The 14,328-nt window shown below is 37.6% G+C and overlaps 1 protein-coding gene across 1 annotated transcript in view; it reads right to left on the reverse strand.

Moving 5' to 3' along the window:
- The window catches only part of LOC308654718 (broad substrate specificity ATP-binding cassette transporter ABCG2-like), a gene marked incomplete at both ends in the record, with an annotated part of 71,115 nt that overhangs the window by 27,350 nt on the left and 29,437 nt on the right, over positions 1–14,328 (reverse strand). The window contains 5 exons of the mRNA XM_081304379.1: positions 1,847–2,001; positions 3,983–4,107; positions 9,468–9,550; positions 13,053–13,297; positions 13,890–13,994. Of these exons, the coding sequence (XP_081160505.1) occupies positions 1,847–2,001; positions 3,983–4,107; positions 9,468–9,550; positions 13,053–13,297; positions 13,890–13,994 (713 nt within the window). The remainder of the gene's footprint in view (positions 1–1,846; positions 2,002–3,982; positions 4,108–9,467; positions 9,551–13,052; positions 13,298–13,889; positions 13,995–14,328) is intronic.

A 14,328-nucleotide genomic window follows, 5' to 3' on the forward strand; every position in this document is an offset into this window, starting at 1 on the left:
GGATTAGTTACAGGAGCCTCCAGCAACTCCCACCCACAGATACCAATATCTGACAATCTTATATCTGTAATTTTGAAAATGGCATAATATTTGATACAATTATGTATATCCTTTATGCTTTAAATATGCAAATTCTGTATTTTTAATAAAATCATTTCCATATTTCTTTTGAAACACAATACAAGTCAACCACCAAGTAAAAATTTATACTGTATGGTTTGGGGACAAATGACAAGAAAAGAAAAAGTGTACATTTTCAGTAGAGATGCAAATTTTGTTTTAATACCCATGCCCCACCCTCCCACCCCCCGCCCCCGCAACATGGTTGGTTGAATCTTTGGATGTGGAACCCATGGACATGAAGGGCTGATGGTACTGACTACTCAAATTATACCTCCACTATCTGTCCCACTCATAAACTTAGACATCTAAAATATACACCAGAAAAATCCTGAGCATCACATGCTCCTCTCTACTTCTACACAATAATAAGAGTTGTCATTACAAGGGTTTGCTTTTTGTACCCATGCCTGTAGAAAAAATTTGGGATTCAGAATGTCAGCTTAAATACCCTAAGCCTAAAACTAAAAATAATAATAATAATAACATGGTTAATTCAGCAGAACACAGTCAATATCTCTATTTTAAGCTATCAGAAAGCAGTATAGTGGAGATGCCAGGAAGGACTGCTAGAGACTAACAAGAGACAGCTACGAGGTTCACATAATACTTGTCCTAACTGATGTGAGGTGCACTGGGACATGCAGAACAATGACAATGTTGGGAAGTGTGTGCATATGTTTAGACTGGACCTAACTAAGTGCTTGGTATACAATAGCAACTCTGAGTGAAATATGGTTTTATGATTGTTTTTTTAAATTCCATATGAAATTCTTTATATAATAATTAATCAAAGCATCCCATCAAAGAAAAGCTCATTTATTGAAAGATATTTTGTTTGTTGTACAACAGCATAGGAACTATAACAAGATCCCTTTCTCAATGATATACATTGTAGTTGCCAAATTCACAAATTAAACTTTAGTAAGAGCTTATGCTAAATATGTATCATCGAAAAACAACTCCTACTGAAGCAGAACAGACATGTGTATTAATAGGATGAGCACTCCTGTTTAGTTCATGTCACAGGGAGAAGGTTGGTAGCAATTATCTGCTGATTCATCATTTTGAGTGCAAAATTTAAAGCATATAAGATTAGAACTAAGTAAACATTAAAAAATCCCAAAAGATGTAGAAATATTTTGATATAAGAGAACCTCAGGATCCCACAAGGGAGGGAACCCAGCACTGTGGACTTTGGAATTTCTAGTGCTTTCAACACTTCTTTTCAAAATATAAGAGGCGCTCCAGTTAGACTTCCCATGCCACACACTGTCAAACTCCTCATGGATCTTCAATTTTGCCTTGAAGCCTACATAATCCAAAAACCAAACCATCTCTGCTGATTACAGACCTGGCAATTCTCTAACACCAGCATGAAGGTCAGGCACAGAATCTGTTTTTCATGAGGGAATTGGCTAATCATAATTCTTCTGGGATTTGAGTTTCCAATTTATCAAGGTTTCATGATACACCACCCAGAAGTATTTTTGAAAGCTCATTAGTGAGGATTGGTTAAAAGTTAGAATAACAAAATTAGGACTCAAGCAAAGAGATTGCATAAGGACCAGGAGGAAAGTGGTACATTCTCTAATAGCCACTGTGTGGCCTCTGAAAACATTGGAGTCCCACACAGGATCCTAAAAGCAAGTTTTAAGGACAAGTGAAGAAGCAGGAAAGAACAAGGGAAGAGATTCCCTCTCAAAGCAGTACAATTCACACTCACCATCATAAACACAAAATAGACAGTCACAAGAAATGTCTTTATTTCCATCGCCTTCTCCCCTGCTCCCAGGATCATTGCCATGGTACCGGTGGCATAAGCCACCAGCAAAACAATAATCATGAACATGAAGAAAGCCCCCACATCTGGTTTCAAGCCTTAGAAGGAAAAGAAAGAGTTAGTCCAGCTTCCTAGGTCACCTTGTATTTGAAATTATTTATTTTGCCAATAACACTACAACATTCTTTCTGATAAACTAATATCAGAATAAAAAAGTCACCCACTATCCAACTATCATTATTGTTTCCTTCCATGTAACCACATAAAGTTATCATATAGTTTTCTTTTTTACATTTACTGCAAGAGCACTTTTCCATGTAACATTCATGTTCCTCTATGTGTAATGATGAACAACTTCTAAGTGGCTGAGATGGAGGGATATGGGCAACAAAAATGGCCAAAATTCTACTGTCACAGGAAACTCCTCAACAGCCCATTCATGTACCCAGACATCTCCACTTTGTTCATTGTTTTCTGTAAATGATTAGTGAAGAAACAGGGATCAGGATTTTAAGATCCCATAGTGGGAGGAAAAGGGGACTACTCGGACTGAACTGTAGCAAATTTAATTCCGTGGTTGCATAATCATGTCTGCACTAACCCCAATATTATGTATAACTATAATACACTAATAAAACATTTTCAAAATACCTGGGGGAAGGAAAGTTATCCTCATAACCTAAGACCCTCTAAACAAACCACCACATAGTTCTGATTGAAAGGGGCTAATTAAGTTTCCTAAAGTATTCTATACACTACAATGAGCTAATGTTCTGTGTCATATCACCTGAGGGTTTGGGAAGAGTTGTAAGAACACTTATCAGAAGTCTAGAGGTTACGATTCCATGATTAATTCTGACAAACCTGATTTGTAAAATGGAATGCTTAAGATCTATCAGTGGTTGTTATCCTGCAGTATGTTGTCAAAAACAGATATTTTCTGTGTGTGTGTGTGTGTGTGTGTGTGTGTGTGTGTGTGAGAGAGAGAGAGAGAGAGAGAGAGACATGGAGACAGAGACAGAGACAGACAGAAATTCTGATGCAGTATCTGAAGTGAAAACTGAGTCTAATGCACAAAGGAATCCATCTACAGCCATCAAATAATATTTTTTTGAGAGATAATTTTTTAATATTTATTTTTTAGTTTTCAGTGGACACAACATCTTTATTTTATTTTTATGTGGTGCTGAGGATCAAACCCAGCCCCCTGCACATGCCAGGCGAACCTGCTACCACTTGAGCCACATCCCCAGCCCAAATAAGTATTTTTATTACATAAATGAACACCAAAGTTATCATCTTCCTTTCTCTGATTAGAGAGGAGAAGGAGAGAATATAAGTGTATATTGATATTTTTATCCCTCTCAATACATCCCTATAGACAGTAGAGATATTACCTCTCTGTATTTTATCTCTACATGGAGACCTATAGATAGAGAGAATAGATAAGGCAAAAACATCAACTAGTTTATAATTTCTTTCATGTTTGTGTGTGACACCCAGCAACTCTGTGTGTCAGGGATCAGGATATTAAGACACACAGCATCTCGGTGTGTCACACACAAACATGGAAGGAATTATAAACTAGTTGGTATTCTTGGCTTATCTATTCTCTCTATACTGAGAGCAGTAAATTGAAGTCTTATAAACAGTTTTGAAGTTTGGTTGGCCCAGTCACAGGGTGCATGCTGGCAATCCCTGGTCTCTGGGAAGCTGCTTCAGGAGGATCCCAAGTTCAAAGTAGGCCTGGGCGATTTATCAAGACTCATCTCAAAACAAAACAAAAATAAAACTTCTGGTGATATAGCAGAGTGGTTATAGCACTTGCCTACCATGCTCACACTCTGGTTTCAATTCCTAGTTTTTGTTAAAAAAAAAAAAAAAATTGGTGGGAAAAATCTTGACAACAATGCCATCAGTGAACACTTATTTTACAGAGTGCATGGAGGGTATATGTACTTCCATAGCTTAAATACAGCTTGGTTTGTAGTTTTAATAACCATGAACATGCTCCAGAGAGAAATGAGCATCACCTCATATTGAAGACTAAAGACACATCTTCTTCATCTTGCTACTTACCTAACATGAAGTATAGTATAGAAGTAAATATAATAGTTGGAAACAACCTCTGGGGTATTAATTCAGATAACAGTTCCCCAAGGAAATAAGGCAACACTCTGTAGTATCCACTGAGGTACTCGTGTCTGCAGAACAAAAACACACACCACACAGCCCAAATGAGATGCTGCTGTGCAGACTCCTGCTGCCACCAGGTCTGACACTGCAGCTGCCCACAGGCTCCAGACTGACCCCCATGCCCTTCTGTATCTCAGGGCAGCCTCCCCAGGGTATCAGCTCCAGGAGGCTCTTACTGTGACCCTCTCTCATGTTAGCACTTCTCCTGCTGCTGCGCACTCTGGCCCACATCACCCCTCCAAGGAGAGAGTCTGTGTCTCCTCACTCTCCTCAGAGACCCTCCTTCTCCTCTGAGGCTGGCTTTGCCTGAACAGCAGTACTTGAGAGGCTAAACTCAATAGAAAGAGGCTTTTCTTCTCTCCACTTCCGATTGTGAAAAAGGTGACTTTATTATTTTCCTAGGCCCCCAAATGCAGGTGCAATTTCCCAAATTCTTTTTACTTCTGCTGCTCTTGTTTCAAAAATAATTTTAAAAAGACTTCCTTCAATAATCATGTCTTTCAACATACACCCTTTCAGATACCAAATCCTCATCTTTCCTCTGCCTGATGTCTCTCTCCCATAATTTCAAATTCTTCCACCAGTGTCCTCATTCCTTTGTTCTCTGAAGATTCCTGTCCTTGGCATGTATATATGGGCTAACTCTTGCATCTTCGAAAAGCAGAAGCGACAAGACCAACCTGCCTTTTACTGTAAAGCTGCCCTCTGGCTCTTTCCACTCCTCCAGCCACAGAGGGCTAAACTAAGTCACATTCTTTGCCAATTTTATTTCCCATCTCCAATTTGCTGCTGACGCCGCCACCACTTACTCTCTACCAAACTTTTCTTGCAAGGGTCACAATGAGCTGTTATTTCCTGAAAACATAAAGATACTTTCCACCTCGATTATTGCTTGCTTTCTTGCAGCACTGGGATTGGCTGGTCATAGCTAACCACAAAACACTCTTTCCTTTAGTGGAACACTCTACATACCCTTGATTTTTTACCCTCCCACGACTGCATTTTCTCAGTCAATATTGGTAATCCCTAGCTATATCTCAAAAGTTCACACTGTGAATGGTAAGTCTATACATTTTATGGCAAATCTCCAAGATCACATCCTTGTCCCAATCCTAGAAGTGACGTGTATGACCAATAGATACTGATGCCCCTTTCTGAAACAGAGACCAACTCACTTGAACACTTTCTTCTGGAGCTCAAAGATCTCCCCAGCTGTCACACTGCTTAAACACTGGACGACAACCAGCACGTAGAGTGCCCAGGCTCTGCCAGGACAGAACAGGAACAAAAGTATTGCAGTCAAGTCCATGCCATTAGCTCAGTTTTCTACCCACAAACTGTTTCCATAAAAGACATAACATTAAATAGAGTTTTTTTTCCTTTCAAGTTGCAGAACTATTCTGGTTAAAACTAAAAGGGAAGCATGAACCCTTAAGGTTTCTCCGCATCTCTATCTCCACAATAGTGCCCCTGTAATTCCATATTATAGCCCTATTTGAAACCCATAGTCTTACTTGACTGTAAACTGAATCTTTGAAAAGCAGAAGAGACAAAACCAACCTGCCTTTTGGTATAAGGCTGCCCTTTGGCTCTTTCCACTCCTCTATCTACTGAGGACTAAACTATGTCACATTCTTTGCCCATTTTATTTCCCACCTCCAACTTGCTGCTGACGCCACCACAAAACTCTCTTTCCTTTTGTGGCACACTTCTTATACCCCTGATTTTTTACCTTCCTATGACTGCATTTTGAAAGTGATATATGGAGGCAATAATCTCCAATATGTGGGTATTTAGAAGTAGGTGACTTAGGAAATATTAACGTTAGATGAGGTCATCAGAGTACAGATCCCAAGATGTGATTAGACTCTTTATAAGAAGAAGAATGATCCTGCAATATGTACACATGGAAAAATGAGAATTCATACCCTATTTGAATCAAATGTATGATATGTCAAGATCATTGTATTGTCTTGAACAATAAAAAAAGATAATAATTTTAAAAAAGAAAATAAAAAAAGAAGAAACATCATAGCATACTCTACTGTGAGGGTACAGAGTGAGGCTGCTCCCTGAAAGCCAGGAAGAGACTGACCCTCCTGGAATGGAACCCTGAGCTCAGATTTCCACACTCTAGAATTAAGGGAAAATAAACTGCTATTGTTTAAGCCACCATATCTATAGCATTTAGTCATGGCAACCTGAGCTAATTCATAGGTCACAGAAATAGTATCACCTTCAATTAAAAAAGAAAATGACCACTATCATTCTAATGTATATTTGGAAGATCAATAAAGAACTTTTGAAATTAATTCTTAGAAGTTTTGAGATATATATTAGTATTTACTATATTCATCACATTGTGTAATAAAATCTCAAAGGAAAAAAAAAAAACCCTTATTCCTCCTTAGACTTTGCACACTTGACCACCTTCTCCCTTTTTCCTTCCCCTCAGCCTCTGGCAACCACCATTCTTTCTACTTTCTGCTTCTAAGAGTTCAATTTATTTACCATAATGTTGTCCACTTCCATCCATATTGTCAAATATGACAGAATTTCTTTCTTAGAGCTGAACGGTACTCTACTGTGTATCCACATCTCACTTTCCCTATTCATTTATCCTAGGATAGACACTTAGATGGAATCAACAACTTGGCTATTGTGAAGTGTACTTCAGTGAACATAGAAGGGCAGATATCTCTTCAACAAACTGATTTTAAATATTTCATGTTAATACCCAGAAGTGAGACAACTGGATCCAATTATTTTAAAATACCTTAACTTTTTTTTCTGATTCGTTTATCTGTTATCATAAGCCTATAAGGCTATAGAGTTAAAGGAGTTCACACTCCATAAAGGATTGAAACCCATTTCCTCAGCTACACAGGTGAGAGAAAATTCAAAGACAGTGCTTGATCCCAAAGAAGAATTAAAGGGTTGGCCTCCCCAGCAATTTCAAAAGATGAGGCACTGATATTCACCTCTGAAGGAAGCTTTAAAAACTTGATTCCAGAAATGAAATTGAAACATCGTTTTCTAATCAAAAGAAGCAATGAATGATCACCCCAGGACAGATTAGAAAAGCTACACACAGAGGCCATTTTCACATAATTCAACTTTTTATTTAAAATATGGTAGTTAATATAGGCAAAAATACAAATTAAAACAAGGAAAATGTCCAATTTCTCCAGAAAACATCTGAAGAAATTACTAAAGCTCTCTTATATTCTCTGGAGTTTTTAACTAAGACCTTTAATGCTTGGCTTTTTAGTTTGTCTTTATTTTCAGTTAAGGATAGCTTTCTTAATATTTTACTCAAATGCTTCCAGACACATAATATGGACACAGTCTCTAGGTCCTGTTGGATTAAGAAGTGGAATCTACACACCAAATATTAGCATGTTTGGAAATAACCCAGAGATCTAAGCCTCTAGGGATGGTAGAAGTATGGCATAACTCAGGAAAATCTCTTTATAATCATATTATAGTATAACATTATCTGATTCTACACAGATGAAAAATGTTACCTGAGGAATCCATGTTTAGCCAGGTGCAGTGATATACTTCTGTAATCCCAGCTACTGCGGAGGCCAAGGCTGGAGGATCACAAGTTTGAGGCCAGCCTGACCAACATAGTGAAACTTTCTCAAAATAAAAATAAATAAATAAAAATAAAAAGTGCTTGGGATGTAGCTCAATAGTAGAGTGCCTGAGGACTTAGGCCCTAGTGCTAGTGCCAGGGAGGAGGGGGGAGGGAGGGAGAGGGAGGAAGAAGAAGAGGAGGAGGAGGAGGAGGAGGAGGAGGAGGAGGAGGAGGAGGAGGAGGAGGAAAAAGAAGAAAGGAGAGGAGAGGAGAAGGGAGGAGAGGGGAGGGGAGAAGTAAAGAGAGGAGAAGAGGTGAGAGAGGAAAGAGAGAAAAGAAAAAAGAGAATTGACTTTGACACTTATTCTTTCTTTTAAAAATAATCAGCCTTTAATAGACATCAAAACAGATTTTCTATAACCCTCCTCAACTGTCCTCAATATTAAAGTGGGGATAGGACCATGTACCCCTCTGGATGTTGGGAGGTACCTGAGGCTGTGGATGTCAAGCATGGGATCCAATGTCTAGCAAGCAGTGGTTCTCATACATGAATTATGATGAGAAACTTGAGGTCTGTGGTGTTGCTAAGCACCTATGCTATGAACATAAATTGTCTCATCCTAAACTGAGATTTTTAAGGACATATTATGATTAAACTAGGTAATGATCACAACACTAAGATAAATGTTATCCATAAAACAGGAAACACTGACTCTTATCAGCCAACCCTATTTATACCCCGAAATCAAATGAATCAAAAACCATAAAGGAAATTGGCTCACAGGTAACAGAAAAATAAACACTGGACCAAATGCACTATCAAGAAAGTAAAAGACAGCCTACACAATGGGAGAAAATATTTACAAATCCCATATCCCAAAAGGAATTAATTCAATTTTAAAATGGATATAGGACATTATAACAGAGATCCGGTAGATGCCTATTATTCAGCAAAGGAAAAAGTAACAACTTTTGGTAAGGACATGGAGAAACTGCAACCCCTATTAACTATTGGTTAGAATGTAAAATGGTGCAGCTCTAGTGGAAGACAGGATGCAGATCCTCAAAAGATTAACAGAATTACTATATGGCCCAGTCATTCTACTTCTGAATATTTACCCCCAAAGAACTAAAAGTAAGGACTCAGAGAGATATTTATAAACCTATAGCAACATTACTCATTATAGCTAAGAGGTAGAAGTAACCCAAATTTACATGAACCAATGAATAGATAAACAAAATGGAATATACAGATATAATAGATGATCATTTAGACTTAAAAAGGAAAGAAATTTCAACACATGGTACAACTTGGAGATATTATGCTAAGGGAATAGGCTAATCATCACCAAAAGACAAATACTGCAAGAGTCCATGTATGAAGGATTCCTATAGTAGTCAAATTCAGAAATGTAGAGTGGTGTTAGACAGTCCGCAGAGAAGTGAGTTTTGGTAGTAGCTGATTCATGGGGATTCCATTTGGGAGGATGAAAACAATGGTCTGGAGTCAGGTGGTCATGGTAGTCACACAATGTAAACATATTTGATACCACCCAACTGTCCACTTAAGAATGGTGAAAAGGATAAATTTGAGTTGTACAGTTTACTATTACATATATATATCTGTAAAAATGAACTTTTCCATTCATTCTTCAATGCACCAACTCCTTCTACCCACAATAAAACAATGACATTTATTTACCATAAATTCAAATATTTAAAGCGTGTTCATAAGCTTGAAAAAAGTAACAGCATTTTTTCAAATTGAGATTCAAATTTACTTACCTATTCTGGATTTCAGTACAATCATTTTTTAGCACAAGGAATGTGGCACCTACAATCAATCCCAGAATGGCTATGCCAAACATCTTACCAAAAAGAAAAAATGAAAATAAAAAGGAAAGAAATTCAATTAAAGGTAAAACTTTTGTACATAATTTATTATTACAAGATTGTGGTTACATAATCAAATCTCTCTATTGTGAGCAACACTTTAAATGGCATGGACAAAATCCCTGGGAGAAACACTGTACTTATTAGACTGCTTTCTAACTTAAATTGAAAATTAAGGTATTTGTTGTTTTGGGAGGACTGACAAGAGAAGATGATTGGACAAACTAAGATTGGGTCCAAAAGGCTCTCCTGGTTTAGGGCCAGTTGAGGTTCTATACCCACAATGCCATACAGGGTAAAGTCAAGCATGTGCTAGGGAAGTCATTTTTAGGCAAAAAATAAAGTCCAAGTGGCTAAAATTTTAGACTTAACTGAACTATCAACTTTTGTGTCCATGAACATGCGTAGTTTCATCCTTTAAGAGGGTTCACATCTGGGAATGTAGCTCAGGAGTACAGTACTTGCCCAGCCTGCATAAGACAATGGATTTCATCCCCAGCACCACAAAATTAACAAGTAATAAAATTTTAAAACTATACACAGGATTTCTAACATTTTGTATAAAAAAGGAAGAAGGGTGAGCAGGATCATTTCACTTTACCTCTGGTAAGACCCCATTTGTATGAGAAAGTGTATTGTCACTGTCACCAAAGCACTCAGTCAGCTCTCTCTGGGGACACCCAAGTGCTTCCATTACTACCTCCTTCACCTCCTCCATCACTGTTTGTCCTTCAACCTCAGCCACTGAGGCCTACAATGTCCCACCTGAGCCTCCCCCTGACCCCAAGCCCCCCACCCAGCCTCACCTACCTTCACCTACTCAGTCAGTGTGAATGGCTCCCAAGGAGACTTGACATCCCCTTTGTTTTTAGTATAGAAAGTTTCAAAAGGATGCCTCACTTAGCAAAGGCTTAAGGGTAACTGTTATAATTTGGATATGTGCTGTTTTCTCAAAGGTTCATATATCACTCAATGTAGGAATAGTGATAGGTAAAATGATTAGTTTTAAGAGCTGGAACTTCATTGGTGGCTTGATCAAATTGATGGATTAATAATTTATAGGCAGGTAAGAGTGACTGGAGGAAGTAGGACACTAGAGGCATGCCCTTGGGATTATATCTTGTCCCTGGCTCCACCCCTGCCCCCCACTTCCTGACCACCAACAGCTGAGTAGCTTTCCTCATTACGATGCCCTCCTGCTACGATAGCTGCCTCATCTTGGGCCCAAAGTAATGGAATTGGCTGAAAATATACTGAACCTCTGAAACTGTAAGCCCACAATAACTTTTCCTTCTCTAAGTTGTTCTTGTCAGGTATTTTGGCCACAGGGATGAAAAGTTACATTATAATATAATTTATTCAAGTAATTTCAATTATAATTATTCCTGGGGAAATTATAAAAATATAAGTTTGAAGATAACAAAATATCCTACTGTGTATCTTCAAAACTTCAGAGCTAAAAAGAATACCTCAAGAAGAGTCAGAAAACATTTTCACAACTCCATGTTCAAAATTTAGAGAAGGAAAAAACCATAGAAGGTTTTAAACATCAGGCCAAGTGTCAGTAAACTGAAGCATCGGGGCTATAATAGAGCCAGCCACCTATTATTGCTCTAACTCAAAAGTTAGAATGGTATTTATGTTTTTAAAGAGTTGACAAAAAAAGGTAAAGAATAATGTTTTTCTGATAATGAAATTTACTAGATATTCAGTGTTCATGAATATATTTTTATCAGAACACAGCCATGTTTATTTGCTATGGCTGCTCTCACATTAAAATGATAAGGTGGACTATCTGAGACAAAGACCATGTTGGCCTGAAAAGTCTAAAATATCTACCATCTGGCTCTTGAACAAAAAGCGTTTGCCTATTCCTACACTAACACTCCAGTATTTAATAACCATAACAATAGTTGTCCTGTAGAGCTCAGGGAGCTACAAGCTTCTACCTTTATTATTCTCTGAATATTACTAGAATTGCTTTTGTGGAACTAAGTTCACTGATGAGGCAAATAAGCTAACATGCAACCTGGAAGCTCTGTGCCTGCTGTTTGCACCCAGGACCAGGGCATGGTGGTGCATGCCTGTAATCCCAGTGACTCAGGAGGCAGAGGAAGGAGGATCACAAGTTCAAGGCCAGACTTAGCAACTTAATGAGGCCCTAAGCAACTTAGTGAGACCCTTTCTCAAAATTTTAAAAATAAAAAGGCCTGGGGATGTGGCTCGGCATCAACAGAAACAACAAAAAAAGCCTAGAACCAAAACAAAGCACAATTCACACAATTCAGGTACATTGCAAATAGCTATGATCTGATCAGGCCTGCCCACAACTAACTACCATATATGAATATGTGTTTTGGATAAGACATTTATAAACCAATTTATAGGCAAATAATTCAAAGTAAAGCCAAAATCATAAAGAAGAGTCAACTCACTATATTGCATAACTGTTTGGAAATGGTTAACTCAGGTTGATCGATCTAACACACCTAACATGCTCCAAATGACATCAAATCTATTCTCAAAGAAGAAAACTTGACCCTTGACTGACAGGACACAAAAGTGTTCATGTTTGGACAGAAATGCCAAATCCCAAGGATCAAAATATTTGGGAAAATTCATAGTATAATTCAAAAGGCATGTAGATGCTCAAATATATTTGGAAGGTGACAATACTTATGCATGAAAATTACAGTACACAAGTAGCCAGCAGTCTTTCATTAGAACAAACCACATAACATCTTTCAGCACTCAGCAGAGACTCAGTGACTAATAATAAAAATAGTAACCCCAAAACAATGAGTAAAATTGATTTCCTTATATAAATGATGGACCAAGGAGACAGAGGCAGGAGGATCACAAGTTCAAGGCCAGAAAAAGAGAATCTAACAAATTCTCTCTTATCCTCTTGTTCTTTTTTACCCTAATTTCTCTCTTCACTGGAAGAACTAGTGTTTTATGTGACATAGGGATTAAGAATAACAACAACAAAAACAAAACCTTAAAGAATGATAATTAACAACCACCCAGAGCCAAACAAAAGAAGTTTAGAGAAGTAATGAGACAGTAAATAGCCTTGTTAGGTCTGGTGGTGCACACCTGTTATCCCAGCAACTAGAGAAGTTGAGCCTGGAAGATCACAAGTTCAACGCCAGACCTGGTATCTTAGTGAGATTCTGTTTTGAAATAAAAAGTTTTTAAAAAGGGCTGGAAAGGAAGCTCAGTGGTGGAGCACCCACAGGTCCAATCCTCAGTTGTGCAAAAACAAAAACAAACAAAACAACAAAAAACAGCTTTCCATATGTAAAAACTAATGTTTTGCTTTTTTCTATTGACTGTTTCTATATCCAAAGTGGAGTGCAGATGATAAGTAAATAGAATGGTTCGTAGAAGATACACATAATCCTGATGGAGACTACATCAGAACCAAATTGTTCCCACATTACTATAAAAGAGCACAAATATCTGGTAGGTTACCTGACGAATAGTGACCGAGGGGAAACCTAGAAAGTTTCTGAATGCTCGCCAGAGAATCCATCTGAACTGATGGCAGAAGGAGGTGACATGAGTGATCTTCTTAAAGCCTGAGCTCCTCTTCTGACCATCTGAGAGCTCCTGTAATCTAGCTTTTGTGTTTCTGTAGAAGGAGGAGTTGGCATAAAATTCAGCTAATGTGTCTACGACTGGCTTTTTTCTCTTGGAAAACTGTGTGGCCCCATTAGCTTTGGAATAAAAGGAATAAAGAAGGAAAGCATTATTAATGGATAACAGCTGATATAACCTGTTTTTCTGTGACTCATTTCTTGGATAACACCTTAATTTTAAAGCTTGAATATACAAAAGTCTCAAGGGTGGTCATTGCTTTACACATTAGTAAGCACAGCTAATTGATCTGAGTTCTGCCATAATCTTATGGATACAGAAAACTGACATTGTCAAACCATTGACTCTTGTTCTTAAAACAGACATCTTACTGCAGTTACAATTCTTAATATAAAATCTTAATATAAAATCCTTGCTTTCTTCTATGTTTAAATGCATAAAGTGCCAAGTTTCTTATTTTGAAAGTAATACAATCCACAAACATATTTATTTTTAATGGAAACTCATTTTATACCTCACAGTACCACATAAATATACATTAATAAGTTTAATAAAAAATACAGCACTCATGGACAACAAAGTCTATCTGTTGGTTGGCGTCAGAACACAACATTAATGTAAATTCAAAAGCAATGTTTTAATGAAACAGCACATATCTAAACTTTAGCCAAATAATTCAGGCAAAAACATGTGAATCTGAGACTCACATACCATCACAGTCCTCTTCCTTTCTATTTAACACTATAGCAGAGGAGTCTCTATTAATGACATCCAGAAAGAAGTATGCAGGATTGCTGTAGGGCTCACACTGGTAACCTATGAAAGAAAACCAAAGAACTCAACCTTGATGGTCTCAGAAAGAAAAGTAGATCACCTCCAGAGGGTGATGGAGGTGAGGCTAAGGAAAAGAGAATCTCACAAATTCTCCCTCATCCTCTTGTTCTTTTTTTACCCTAGTTTCTCTCTTCAAAATATTTTATATTAGTCCTTACTCATCATAAATCAAGAAATGCAAAGAATTATTAAAATACTCTGGTGCTAATTAGGACCTCTTCATAAATCTAAAGCTAGGTCCAAGGAAAAAAGTGTTAAATGCCTGGGTGCACTGGGCTTAAGTTCACCTGGAAAATTCTGTAATGGCAATACACAT

Source organism: Spermophilus citellus, assembly GCF_964194105.1.
Source record: "Spermophilus citellus genome assembly, chromosome: 8".
NCBI classification, from domain to species: domain Eukaryota; kingdom Metazoa; phylum Chordata; class Mammalia; order Rodentia; family Sciuridae; genus Spermophilus; species Spermophilus citellus.